Genomic DNA, 12,628 nt, shown 5'->3' on the forward strand with positions numbered 1-12,628 from the left:
CTTTGTCTGTCCATACTTTTTAGTCCTTACCTGGAGGATAATGTCTGTTTATCAGTCAAACAGAAAGCAAATTAGAAATGTAAACATGCTCTGAATTAGAAGTGTATGTGAGTGTTTGGTAGTCAGGCACTGATCAGAGGGGTATCCCAGCAGAAAGTATGTGAAAACTCAGAGTAAGTAAACCCTGAGATGTGTGTTAATCAGCATCTGTTGGTGGTAAAAGCTACTAGAAGTTGAAATATCCACTAAACAAACTTTTACTTTGTTAAATATGTGGAATATGAATAAAACCAGAGCAACCACGAGACTGTTTTTATATTTAATTTTCAGCCAGGGGTGCAGATCCGATGTCAGGATTTGGGGGGGACCAGGGGGACACAAAAGTGAATCTAAAATGTGAAATCTGACAATACATTTGTTCAATTTTGAATAATTTGGGGGTATTTTTATTGGGGGGGGACAATCAAGGATGTAACATAGGCTATAGATCCGTGGGGACAATTCATGTCCCCACCGGGATCTGAGCCTATGTTTTCAGCCAATTAAAAAAAAGAACACTGAACAACATTCAGCCACTTTCTCAAAGGTTAAAGGAGAATTCCGGTCATTTTTGGCCCCTAAATCGTTGTCCCGATGGTCACCCGGTGTTGGGGGGAGCAAAAAACGCGACTAAAATTGATGCAGGCAAAGTTACACCATGGCTAGACGGCACTAGCGATAGCGACAACGCTAAAGTATGGGGGCAATTTGTTCAACCACAACAAACACTCAAAAACAATCAAATATCTATGGTACATGACTCGAATCCTCGTGACACACCACTGACTCATACACTGTACGGTTACACTGAGTATAAAACAGTATAAACTTTGTGTTTTTGCCATAGTTTTGCATGTAATCACTCAAGCCATCGCAGAGCCCCTGCTCTCCCCGCCACAGAAACAAACACTTTTTCCTTGTTGTGGTGATTTCTTTACAAAAATAAACGGTGGAGAAGTGCAGTGGTAATGTCCAAAATATCTCCGACCGTTTATTTTTGTAAAGAAATCATCACAACAAGGAAAAAAGCTTTGTTTCTGTGGCGGGGAGAGCAGGCGCTCTGTGATCGCTTAGTAATGTCTTTCCAGTTTAGGCTGTCTGAGGTGAGTGATTTGAAGTTTATACTGTTTATACTCAGTATAACCGTACAGTGTATGAGTTCAGTGGTGTGATATAAGGATCCAAGTCATATACCATATATATTTGATTGTTTTTTGAGTGTTTGTTGTGGTTGAAAAAAATGCCCCCATAGGTTAGAGTTGTCGCTATCCCTAGCGCCGGGTAGCCATGGTGTAACTTCGGTTTGCCTGCATCAATTTTAGTCGCGTTTTTTGCTCCCCCAAACACTGGGTGACCATCAAGACAACGGTTTAGGGGTCAAAAATGACGGGAATTCTCCTTTAATATTAAAAGAAAGTTATCTTACATTCAAAATGAAAAAGCAACAGCATCTAAACCATCTAATTCACCGCAGCCGTGTTACTTCCCGGAAGTTGTCTCCCTTGTTGTCATGGTGAATCATTGTATCGGAGCTCCATTGATAAGGTCTTTTCAGAGCGCTCTGGGTCTTTTCACTCATCGTCAGGCACAGGCACGCGTTCAACTCGGAGTTAACATACTGAGCTAACTGAGACCAGCTTTTGGATCTGAAAACTCAGGAGTTTCACCTCCCAGGGTCAGTCAGCTCAGAGTTCAGGGTTAGGATCAGAGTTTGTTGGACCTTATTTCTGGAGTAGCTTCGTCTCTGTGGTTGTGAGATTAGTGAACCGCCGTGTGACTGAAACTTGAGGCCCGTTCCACGAAGCGAGCTCAGCCTACCCACAACAATGGCGACCAGGACAGGCGGTATCAACTCAACTCGGTAACTCAACCCAGGTCTGTCTTGTTGTGAATGAATAAAAAGTGCCGGTTCCAACCATAGACTGTAAAAAAAAAAAAAAAAAAAAAGAGGTTCCAACTAAAGGCAGCAGACGAATCACAACCATGAGCACCGACGCGTCAGAGAAGCGAGGCGAGCGGATGCCTTATTTCTCCTACTCGGAGCTGAGGCTCATTTTAGAGAAATATGAGGAGGAAAAGAAAGATCTACTTGAGAAATCTAACACCGCGGCTGCCTCCAAGAGACGACAGATGGCATGGCAAAGGATTGCGGATTGCATAAATACGTAAGTTGCACATCAGTGGCTGAAGTCTTACTTTACATTTAAAAAAGCAAGATGAGTCCCAATCACTGTGCTGCTGCTGCTGCTGTATCGCGTGTATAACAATTACAGTCTCGTTGCCCCAGATCTAACCCCTCAGGAGTACATCGGACTTGGGAGCAGATCAAACAAAAGCATAAAAACATTTCAAATGGTAAGTTGGACATTTTTTTTAGTTTCATAACGTTACATGGATGGGCTACAATAAAGCTGGAAGCTGATACCACAATCATATCAATTTCCTCAAGTCGATAGCCTGGATTAAATCTTCCTGATTTTCGGCTGTGTTAGAACTTAGCAGGGACAAACTTTTCCTCTTTATTATATATAATATGCTGTTTTACAGTAGCATTACACCCTTTATCCTCTTTTTGTTTATTACTTCTGGCCACTGTTCCCTCTAAGGTGTTTTACTGTGCAATTGCACACTGCTCCCCACCTCTTTGCCCAGAAGACAAAAAAAAGTTGCACACTCAAATATCCCCGACTAGTTTACTGTTTATTTCTCCCTAATGTGCGCTTCGAATTGTGCAATTTATGACCCTAACCGTAGTCTGTAGTGCAACTACGATTTAAGTTTTTACTTGAGAATTATTATTACTGTTCATATCAAGAATGCTTCTGTGCCAAGAGTTGATGACACCAACTTGATGTTAGTTATTTTTTCCATATTGTTCATATGGCAATAAATGCAAAATCTATTTTGCCAAAAGAATATTGTATTTTGTTATCATTAACTGTAACTGACCTAGATATGGAGTAGCCTAGGTAATGTTGTCAAAATAATCTGTTATTAATCATTATAGTAATAGCCAATTCACTTTATGCACAGCTACACTACTTCCTGAAATAAACCAGCTCGTTTAATTCCTGTTTTACATTATTGGACCAATTGATTAATCCAGGTGTGTCTGACCACTGTGACTACTCAGACACACCTGGATTAATCAGTTGGTCCAATAATGTAACACAGGAATTAAACGAGCTGGCTTATTTCAGGAAGTAGTGTAGCTGTGCATAAAGTGAATTGTATTGATATTTGGAGTTGGAGAGGTGAGGCCATAGCACCAGCATGTGGACGTACTGTGTTCGCTTAAGCTGTCGCTCACAGTCGCTCAAGCAGGTCATCAGGGGAGTTGAATTTCTGCTCAGGAGTTTTGAAAATTAGAGGGAACATTGCTTCTGGCTTTATGGTATGTCTTTAATCCCCCATGGGTGCAGCAGCTTTCAGTATCACATTTCCCCCCTTCTCATTTACACTGTTACAGCAAAAAAGAAGAAACATTTGCAGAGGCGGACAGGCACCGGAGGAGGTCCAGCCCCGGGACGCGCCTCTGCAGAGGAGCTGGTCCTCGCTAACAACGAGAACGAGGGTGGTCCCATAATCACCGGGGTGGAAGGTGGGGTGTCTTCTAACCCTGGAGCCGGCTCCTCCAAATATGTAGGAAGTATGTGTCCGTGTCAAAGCTTTGGTACCTAAGATGAGATGACTATGTTTGCATGTAGATTTGTGTTGCATCACAAGCTCCACAATAGTCACAGTCCCACATTATATCACACACACAGTTCAGAGCACTCATAGCACCCAAACATTAATGCCATAATAAATTGCATGTTGCATACAAGACACTGTACAAAAATCATTGTGACCTCACTAACACAGGCCTGTTGACTTTCCCCTCAGTGGATGGCGATATTGTGATGGTGGTGGTGCCAGAGGTGCTACCATCTGACACCGTGTCTCTGACTCTGACAGAGGTAGGCTATGTCACACACACCAGCATGATATGACCCGTCACCAGTGGCTGTTGGCACCTGGTTAATAGATCACTTCTATCCCGTCTGTACAGGTGGTGGACCCAAAGGAAGAGGAGCTGTCTGAGTCCTCTGAGGAGGTAAGACCTTAGTTTGCCGTCATGTTTCGTAGAGTTAAACCTCTTGAAAAAAAAAGGAGATTTTAATATGCACATCATGTTGTTCAAGGTGCAGGGCAATACAAAAAAAAAAGGTATGCCTGCCCACTTACTAGACGCCACAAAATAGTTTTTATTTTGCACAACGTTTCAACCACAGGTCTTCTTCGGGTGCTATTTTAAGGAACAGTGGGAATAAAAATTATTTTGTGGTGACTAGTAAGTGGGCAGGCATAGCTTTTCTTTTTCCAGAGTTGAACTGCTCCACATCAACAGATGGTGGGAATATGGAGAGTGAATTGCAGTGGTCTGCACATAGAGTTTGACAACTACAACTACTTTCAAGTGTTCAATACGCTGCCACCGCTTTGTTAATGCTGCAGGAAAAATATACACCCCCAGCTGAGCCCCAAGCCGAGCCCCAAGCCGAGCCCCAAGCCTCCACGTCCACAGCTCCAGGTAGCAGACCAGAGACGGTTAAAAAGGGATCAAAAATGGTAATGGCATTGCATTTCCTTTCTCTCTTGACTACACTATCAATTTAAGGCAAAAAGCCCAAAAATCTTATTTTGCTTTCCTAGGTTATATACTTTACATGCTTTAACCCGTATGCTCAAATTTTCCCTTGTTTCAGGGTGCAGCCGACCCTGTGAGGGCCCTTTATAAGAGGACTCTGGAGCAAGACATTAAATACAAGGGCTTAAAAATGAAAAAGATGGAACTTGAGATTGAATATCTTCAATTAAAAATAAGAAAGCTCCAGGATGAGCAGGTACGTGAACAATGACTGTTAGAAGAATACTTGGTACACTCTATTTAAAGGGGTCCTTGTTCCTGTGTATCTACCTAATTAATTACAGTGTAATTACCTATGTAACCGTATGTAATAACATGTACTTACATTGTAAATACATAGTGTATTTTGGTGTACTTACAGGTCCTTGTTACACTTGTAATAAGAAATGCTTGTTACAATACTTTGCAAACTTTTCCATCAATCTTCCTCCTGTCTCTTGAGTCTTGGAACATGTGTGCTGTTACACAACTTAGTATATGTAACAGTTGTGTTAATACACCTTTGTTACTCTTTGATACAGTGGAATGAGCACATTAAAATAAAGTGTACCTGCTGGGATACCACAGTTCTTACACATTATTATTATTATTATTATTATAACCTTTATTTATTCTCGAGAGACATTGAGGTTGCCCTCATTTTCAATGTCGTCGAGTTTACAACGCAGTTTAAAAAAAAAAAAAAAAACATTAACTGCAATGATCAGTGTCTTCGATCTTGTACCACTTGTGCTGTTACACAACATAGTCTATGTAACAGTTGTGTTAGTACACACTTGTTACTCTTTGATACAGTGGAATAAGCACATTAAAATAAAGTGTACCTGCTACATACTTACATGTTACAACATGCAGAAACTCTAAACTGGTGTTGACCTTGGTACTCAAGTATTTTTTACATATAAACCAATAACTAGAATAGCATTTTTTCAGAAAATGAGACAATGCTGGATAACTCAATTCATATGGAACTGAAAACATCATCAGCAATCTGTATGCATAAACCACACTCAAAAAAATGCATTTCAGTGTTCCTTTATTGTGCATTTTGAACAATATTGTCAGTACCACATCTGCTGAACCTGTGTTATGCTGTGCAGCAATTTGCCTGCATGGAACTGCATCGAACATAAATTGAAAAATAGGCAAGTAACTTAAAGAGTAATTTCACTGTAAATTGACACATAGCCCTGTTGTTCAAGCTCACCACATGTAGCTCATAGGAAAAAGAAGACTGTACTGCCCTGGCAGTGCATGGGCCGATAAAAAGCTACACAGTCAGTCAACGAAACGTATAGAAACTCCCCAAAAAACCACAAGGCTTGATCTTTTCCTGTCCTTTAATGGAGTCCTCTATTTCTCCTCCGTAAAACTGAAATTATCACAGAAACACAGTTTACTTACAGTACTTACAGTAGCATTGCATGAATACACTTCAATTAGCATCCAGATTAACACAATGAAAAGAGTTAGCATAGACTGAAAGCTAGCAAGGTATATTTACCGAAAACATAACTAATCATGTCTTAATTACAAAAATGCACAATCATGTAACACTATTGACATATTCTACTCACAGATAGACATTCCCCAAGGAAAAAGCGTCCAACAATATTATTTAGCAGTCTGTTTAGCCGTCTGTGCTCACTCTTACACCCGAGCATGAGAAGTGAGCATGCAGCAGGAAAAACACAACATAGCTGGACTTGACGAGCCGAGCGCTCACTTCGACGCGGTTTCTCTGAACCAAAGAGAAGACCACTCACTTGGACGCGGTTTCTTTGAACCAAAGCCCTATACTTTTTAAACCTTTAAACTGAATCAAAGAGTAACAACGGTGTATTAAATTGTGTAACAGCATACAAGGAGGAAGATGGATGGAAAAGTTTGCCCAGGCAACATGGGTTGTGGTTTCACCCATTTTTCTTGCAGGTGTACCCCTTCCCCAAAAAGAGAGAGGCCACTTTGACAAAGTATTGTAACAAGCATTTCTTATTACAAGTGTAACAAGGACCTGTAAGTACACCAAAATACATTATGTATTTACAATGTAAGTACATGTTATTACATACGGTTACATAGGTAATTACACTGTAATTAATTAGGTAGATACACAGGAACAAGGACCCCTTCAAATAAAGTGTTACCGAATACTTTAGATTCCAGTATCATACTTTAATAAATATAAACAGTACCATTTGATAGAAAGGGGCTATTGTTCAGGATTTTCAACACCTTCTCCAAAACAGAATTCAAACACCTTCATTAAGATGCAAGCATCACTAATGTGTCTTTTCGTCTTTCTTACAGGGAAAAGAAAATGTGAAAATTTAAAACTAAACGGCTTCTATGTAAAAACCTCAGTGATGGCTTCCCTCACTGCTTGGCCTGTTGGATATTCAAGAGTAACGGGGTCCACAACATCAGGGGGCTGGGGGCTTATCCTGGGCTCTCTCTCCTTTCTGATCGTTGCAATGTTGTGGAGCACACAACATGCAGCAATGATTTTGCAGGCACGGTCTGGGGCCACCCTCAGACGTTGCAGGGAGGCAAAGCGGGACTTGAGAAGGCCAAAGGTATTTTCAATCGTGACCATTGTCTTGGCGTGGGCCGTGTTAAAACAGGTCTGTGGTCCTGGTTCAGGGTCTGGGTAGGGAGTCATCAGGAAGGGGTGGAGGGCATACCCCCTATCACCAAGCAGCACTCCACTGAAGTCTCCTGAAGATGAGAGCAATATTGAGAGGTTCAGAAACACATATTGTAACCCTATTGTAACAGCTTACAATGTGCGGTTGCCATACCCTGCTGCAGCCTCTGGTAGAGCGTGGACTCATCAAAAACCTTAGAGTCATGGACGGACCCGGGCCACTTGGCGTCAAGGCTGGTAATGATGCCTTTGAAGTCACACGTCATCTGCAAAGACATTTTGTAACAGCAATTAGTCACTGCAGCATCAATGCGTATTTTGCCAATAGGAGCCAACTGCAATTAAACTTCTCACAAAGTGCAGAGGTTCAGTGCAAAGAACATTCATATGTAATGTTCAAAGGGGGGGGGATGGCACCGCCAATTACAAAACACTATTTATTACACAGAACTCTCTACCAACCCTTTACCCTCTATGAAAGAACAACTCGATGCTCTTCTCATCAGAGCCAGAGACAGTGGTTGGATCAACACGGCGGAACAAAGCTTCCTTTCATGTGAACATCTCAGACTAGCTACTTTCTATATGCTGCCTAAGGTGCATAAAGAACCTAAGGACAACCCGCCTGGCAGACCCATAGTGGCTGCTAATGGAACTATAACAGAACCGGCATCTCAATATATTGACTATTTTTTTAAACCATATGTCCTGAATTTACCTTCATATGTCAAATATACTACTGATGTTTTAAATAAGTTAGACCAAGTGCATGATATTCCCTGGGACTATATGGTTACTATGGATGTAGAGGCACTCTACACAAACATTGATCATTCAGATGGCCTCAGAGCAGTCAATCATTACCTCTCAGACAGAGAGGGTGAGGTGCCCCCTACAGGTTTCTTAATAGAACTTACTGAATGGGTGTTGAATAACAATGTTTTCCTGTTTCAAGACAAATTGTTTAAGCAATGCAAAGGTACAAGTATGGGAGCCAGTTTTGCCCCAGAATATGCCTGTCTGTATCTGGGACTCTGGGAGTCAGAGTTCATTTTCAATCCAGAAAAGAATCTTTTCAGAGATCATATCAAACTGTATGTGCGATTTATTGATGATATTTTCCTTCTGTTTAAAGGGTGTCATACTGACCTGATTGATTTTCACAAATATTTGAATGATACCAATGAGAACATTAATTTGTCTATAGAGTATTCCAAAGACAAGATCAGTTTCCTGGATTTATTTATTTATAAAGGGGCTGACAACAATTTGCACACTACTTTATACAGAAAACCCACAGACCGTAACCCCTTGTTGCATTATGACTCCTTTCACCCTCAGCACCTTAAAAACAACATTCCTTTTGGGCAATTCCAAAGGATAAGGAGGATCTGTGACCAAGACTCTGAATTCCAGATACAGGCTCAACACATGACCAAACATTTCACAGATAGATCTTATAAAAAAAAACAGTTGTCTCTGCTGCCCAGACTAAGGCAGCCTCCATTAGACGACAACATCTCTTGGAGCCATCTAAAAAACAGAAGAGAGATCGTTTAGGTATCAGTTTTGGCACACGCTTCAGCCAACAAGCCCAGTCCATCAGGCAGATCATCCTATCCAACTGGGATATACTTAGGAGTGATCCCTCCCTAAAAATAAGTTTTTCAGCATCCCCCCTCCTTCCACTACAGACGAGCTCCCTCTATTCAGGATAAACTCACCCACAGCTATCTCCCCCCCAGAAGAGATAGACAATGGCTTAAAAGACCTGTGGGCACATATAAGTGTTTACAAACTAACTGTAATCATTGTGGCAACATTATACAACAAAAAGAATTTGCCAATCTCAAAACAGGTGAGAAACACAAAAACAAACACTTTATTAACTGCAACTCCACGCATGTCATCTATAGACTGACATGTCCTTGCAAGTGTTTTTATGTAGGACGCACAAAAAGGCGTCTTAAAGACAGGGTGGCGGAACATAAATATGCCATAAGGACAAATAATGTTGATTACCCCATGGCACGCCACTTTCATAGCCATCACAACGGCAATGACAGTCTTCTAAGAGTGGAGGGAATAGATACGATAGAGCAGTCTTTCAGAGGAGGAGATCGCCTCCAAAAACTCCTCCAAAGAGAAACATTTTGGATTTTCCAGTTTGATGCCTTGATACACCCTGGCCTGAACGAGGAGATAGACTTTAGACCCTTCCTATAACTGCCTAGATATACGTTTCTCTGCCTGCGATAATCATGTTGCGATTTAATCATGTCTTTAGTGATACACCCATCCACAATATACTTTTCTTACATTGACACTCTACAGTGTTTTTTATATTTTCTTTTTCACAGATTATTTTTGTAGACATACGATGATATGATAACTCTGATGTGATGTTATGTGATAACTTTATATTGCCTGTGATAATTCTCTTGTGATTTACTGTAATCATGTTTTTTCGATACACCCATTTTTAATATATTCACTTGATATTGTCACGATTTGCCCTAGTTGGATTTACTAAGTTTCTTCGCTTTTCTTTGCTTCCCCACATTTTCTTTGCTTTAGACTATTCAGTGTGGGTATATTTTTCCTTATTTGTTTGGTATGTCCTCATTGTCTATAAATATAGCCCTCATTATTATTCTTTGATTATAGATTCTTTGATTAACATATATTTTTGATTATTATATCCTTTGGTTGATACGCACAATGTAATTGTTTACCTGTATTAATTTATCATTTATTGTTTTTGATAAGCAGCCAGCCATTGGCCCACCCACAGAGTTTATATAAGAGACTCCCACCTGTGACTCTGATCCTTGATCCACGCCCTGAAGAAGGCCGTGTCGGTCGAAACCGGTCGGCGTTCTTTTGTATCCATGCCCTGATTTATTAAAGGCTTTTTACGCATCACCTTGTCTCCTGCGCGTGAGTGCCGGAAGTAAGCCTTGTGCTTTTTTCATTCATATGTAATGAATGGACGGGATTATTGGTTAAAGAATAGGCGAGTTTGTACAATCTGTTTTATGGTCAGTAACAGGGCAGTGATATAGGCCAGAGGTTCCCAACTACAGATCGTGTACCAAACTGACTTTCAGGTACCACTTCCCTCTGTACATATTGCAAGTATTGCAATTTCTGTAGGTGCCGAGTTGGGTGTGTGTGAAGCCCCCCCTGGGCTTCATAAGACCCACCCAGCTTCCTCACTGCAGCCCAGCCTGCTCCGGTGTCTTCTGTCCTCATCTGTGAGGCTGTTGAACTGTGTAACTTCAAATCTTTAAGCAGCCGTAGGTGTGAAAAACCCTTTTTGTTCTGATTCTGTTTTCTCCTGTTTTCACATGTTATGTTAGGTAGGTGACCTGTATTTTTGTTTGTTTTATTTTGGGTAAGGTAAAGTCAGGGTCTCTAGCTTCTTTTGTCTGTTGTGTTGGGTGTGGCTCACACCTGAAGTCAATAAAGCTGTTTTTCTATTTGAGCTCTGTCGTCCTGGCTGGTTGTTACATCTGGTTTCCCCTAGACCCTGGGCATAACAATGTACCACAGTTTGAGAACAGGTTACAACAATGTTTTTCAACCTTGGGGTCGGGACCCAGCGTGGGGTTGCCTGAAATGTCTAGGAATTAATTTAAAAAACAAACAAACTGGAAAACATTTTTTATATTATTCTTTTTAAAATTATGATTAAAACACCACACACAATCTTAAACGACTGTATTCTATACTTTCACTTTCTCGAATATAAATCGAGTTCAAATAAAATGTAGCATATAAAAATATCTTGATTTGCAGGTTGCCAGACATTTGTGATGTCAAAATGGGGTCACAAGCCCAAAAAAGGTTGGGAACCATTGGGCTACAGGCTTATGTATGTGTGCTCTAATGCATACAGAATATACAGTATATATATATATTGCATCATCACCAGTTGCATTGGTACAAGTTTTCAGGATGTATGGGATGGATATACTATCATGAAGACAGTGTAAACATGTGTATCAGATGGGCCTTTGCTTTGTCAATGATGATTTAGTTGGGCAAGATAGCCACTGGTGATGCTCTCATTGAATGTAAAGTTATCACTGAATGATTTACCTGCACGTTGAGGCTGTAGCAGTGATGTCTATCGATGTAATAATCCCTCTCATCATCACCCAGAGGTGTAGAGATGGGGATGAGGGTGCCATCAATGCACCCAAGCACTCTGGGGAAACCTGTGATAAGAGAAGTCTGCATTTAATGTGCTACATTACAACAGTAAAGTCCACACATATTACTGTATATAGCCTAGTATGGTCTGCATTTAAGAATACTAGACCCGAGTCAATATCACAGTGCCTATTACTAAGTCCCCATCAGTATCACTGTCATCATGGACATGGTGTAAAATAATGAAATTATATATAAATAGCCAAACATTTACTACACACCTCTTTAAATGTGTTTCTCTCATTTTAAGAGGGCAAAGAGTGCGCACATCCAAAGAGGGCTGGGTGCAGGATTAAAAAGTGCAAACTTACAAAAAAGAAATGAGAAACTGCCTGTTTGACAAAATCATAGGGAGCCCCTGCAGTGTTGTGGCAAAATTAGACTACATACATTTTGTCACAAGTTCTTTCATCAAGATATATTTTCACCACCCCGTCATTGTCCACCCCACTGTTAACAGCCTATATGGTTTATCTATGCAATGAATATGAAGTTAAACTGTTCAACAATGATATTGACCCACCTGCGATGGCATGAAACCCTTCTTTTATGATGTGTGCCGGCAGGTGACCTGGAAAGACGATGAATTCATCCATCAGGTCGGTCAGGGCAGAGGACACCTGGTGGACGGCTCGGCAGACGGTGTTTTTACTGAGCCGCTCGGCATCTCCCACGGAGGACAGGAAGCTGCCGGTGGTGTAATACCGCAGAGCGATGCACACAGTCTGTGGGACCGTGAGGGCGACACTCCTGCGGGTCGCACGGCCGACATGCGGCTCCAGGATCCGGCAGAGGTATTCAAGTCCGGCCCGGGAGAACCGGTACCTCTCGTACAGACAATCATCGTCAACGTTTAACGGATTTGATCGGTCCTGGAAAATCCTTTCACGCCGTAACGATCCTCTCACTATCTGTGCTCCGATATCAACAGGGTGGTCGATGAATGGGCACGCCATTTTTTCGAACAGATGTCACGTGATCGGAGTCAGATCACGTGATACCGGATAACCTCTTCAAGTCCTGAAGCAGCTGGT

At 41.3% G+C, this 12,628-nt stretch overlaps 1 protein-coding gene and 1 long non-coding RNA gene across 2 annotated transcripts; one reads left to right on the forward strand and one right to left on the reverse strand.

The window, feature by feature from the left end:
* Window positions 1–4,587: 4,587 nt before the first annotated feature.
* LOC310989608 lies at window positions 4,588–7,248 on the forward strand. Its single transcript, XR_014595546.1, has 3 exons — window positions 4,588–4,650; window positions 4,788–4,925; window positions 7,040–7,248. It is a non-coding gene; the product is annotated as an uncharacterized lncRNA (long non-coding RNA).
* harbi2 (harbinger transposase derived 2) lies at window positions 7,044–12,550 on the reverse strand (the record flags this gene model as incomplete). Its single annotated transcript, XM_083976707.1, has 4 exons — window positions 7,044–7,447; window positions 7,531–7,642; window positions 11,481–11,599; window positions 12,118–12,550. 4 exons carry the CDS (start codon window positions 12,548–12,550, stop codon window positions 7,077–7,079), a joined length of 1,035 nt encoding a protein of 344 aa, XP_083832833.1. The 3' UTR covers window positions 7,044–7,076.
* Between the last annotated feature and the right edge of the window lie 78 nt (window positions 12,551–12,628).

This window comes from Trachurus trachurus (genome assembly GCF_905171665.1).
Source record: "Trachurus trachurus genome assembly, chromosome: 1".
In the NCBI taxonomy this organism is placed as follows: domain Eukaryota; kingdom Metazoa; phylum Chordata; class Actinopteri; order Carangiformes; family Carangidae; genus Trachurus; species Trachurus trachurus.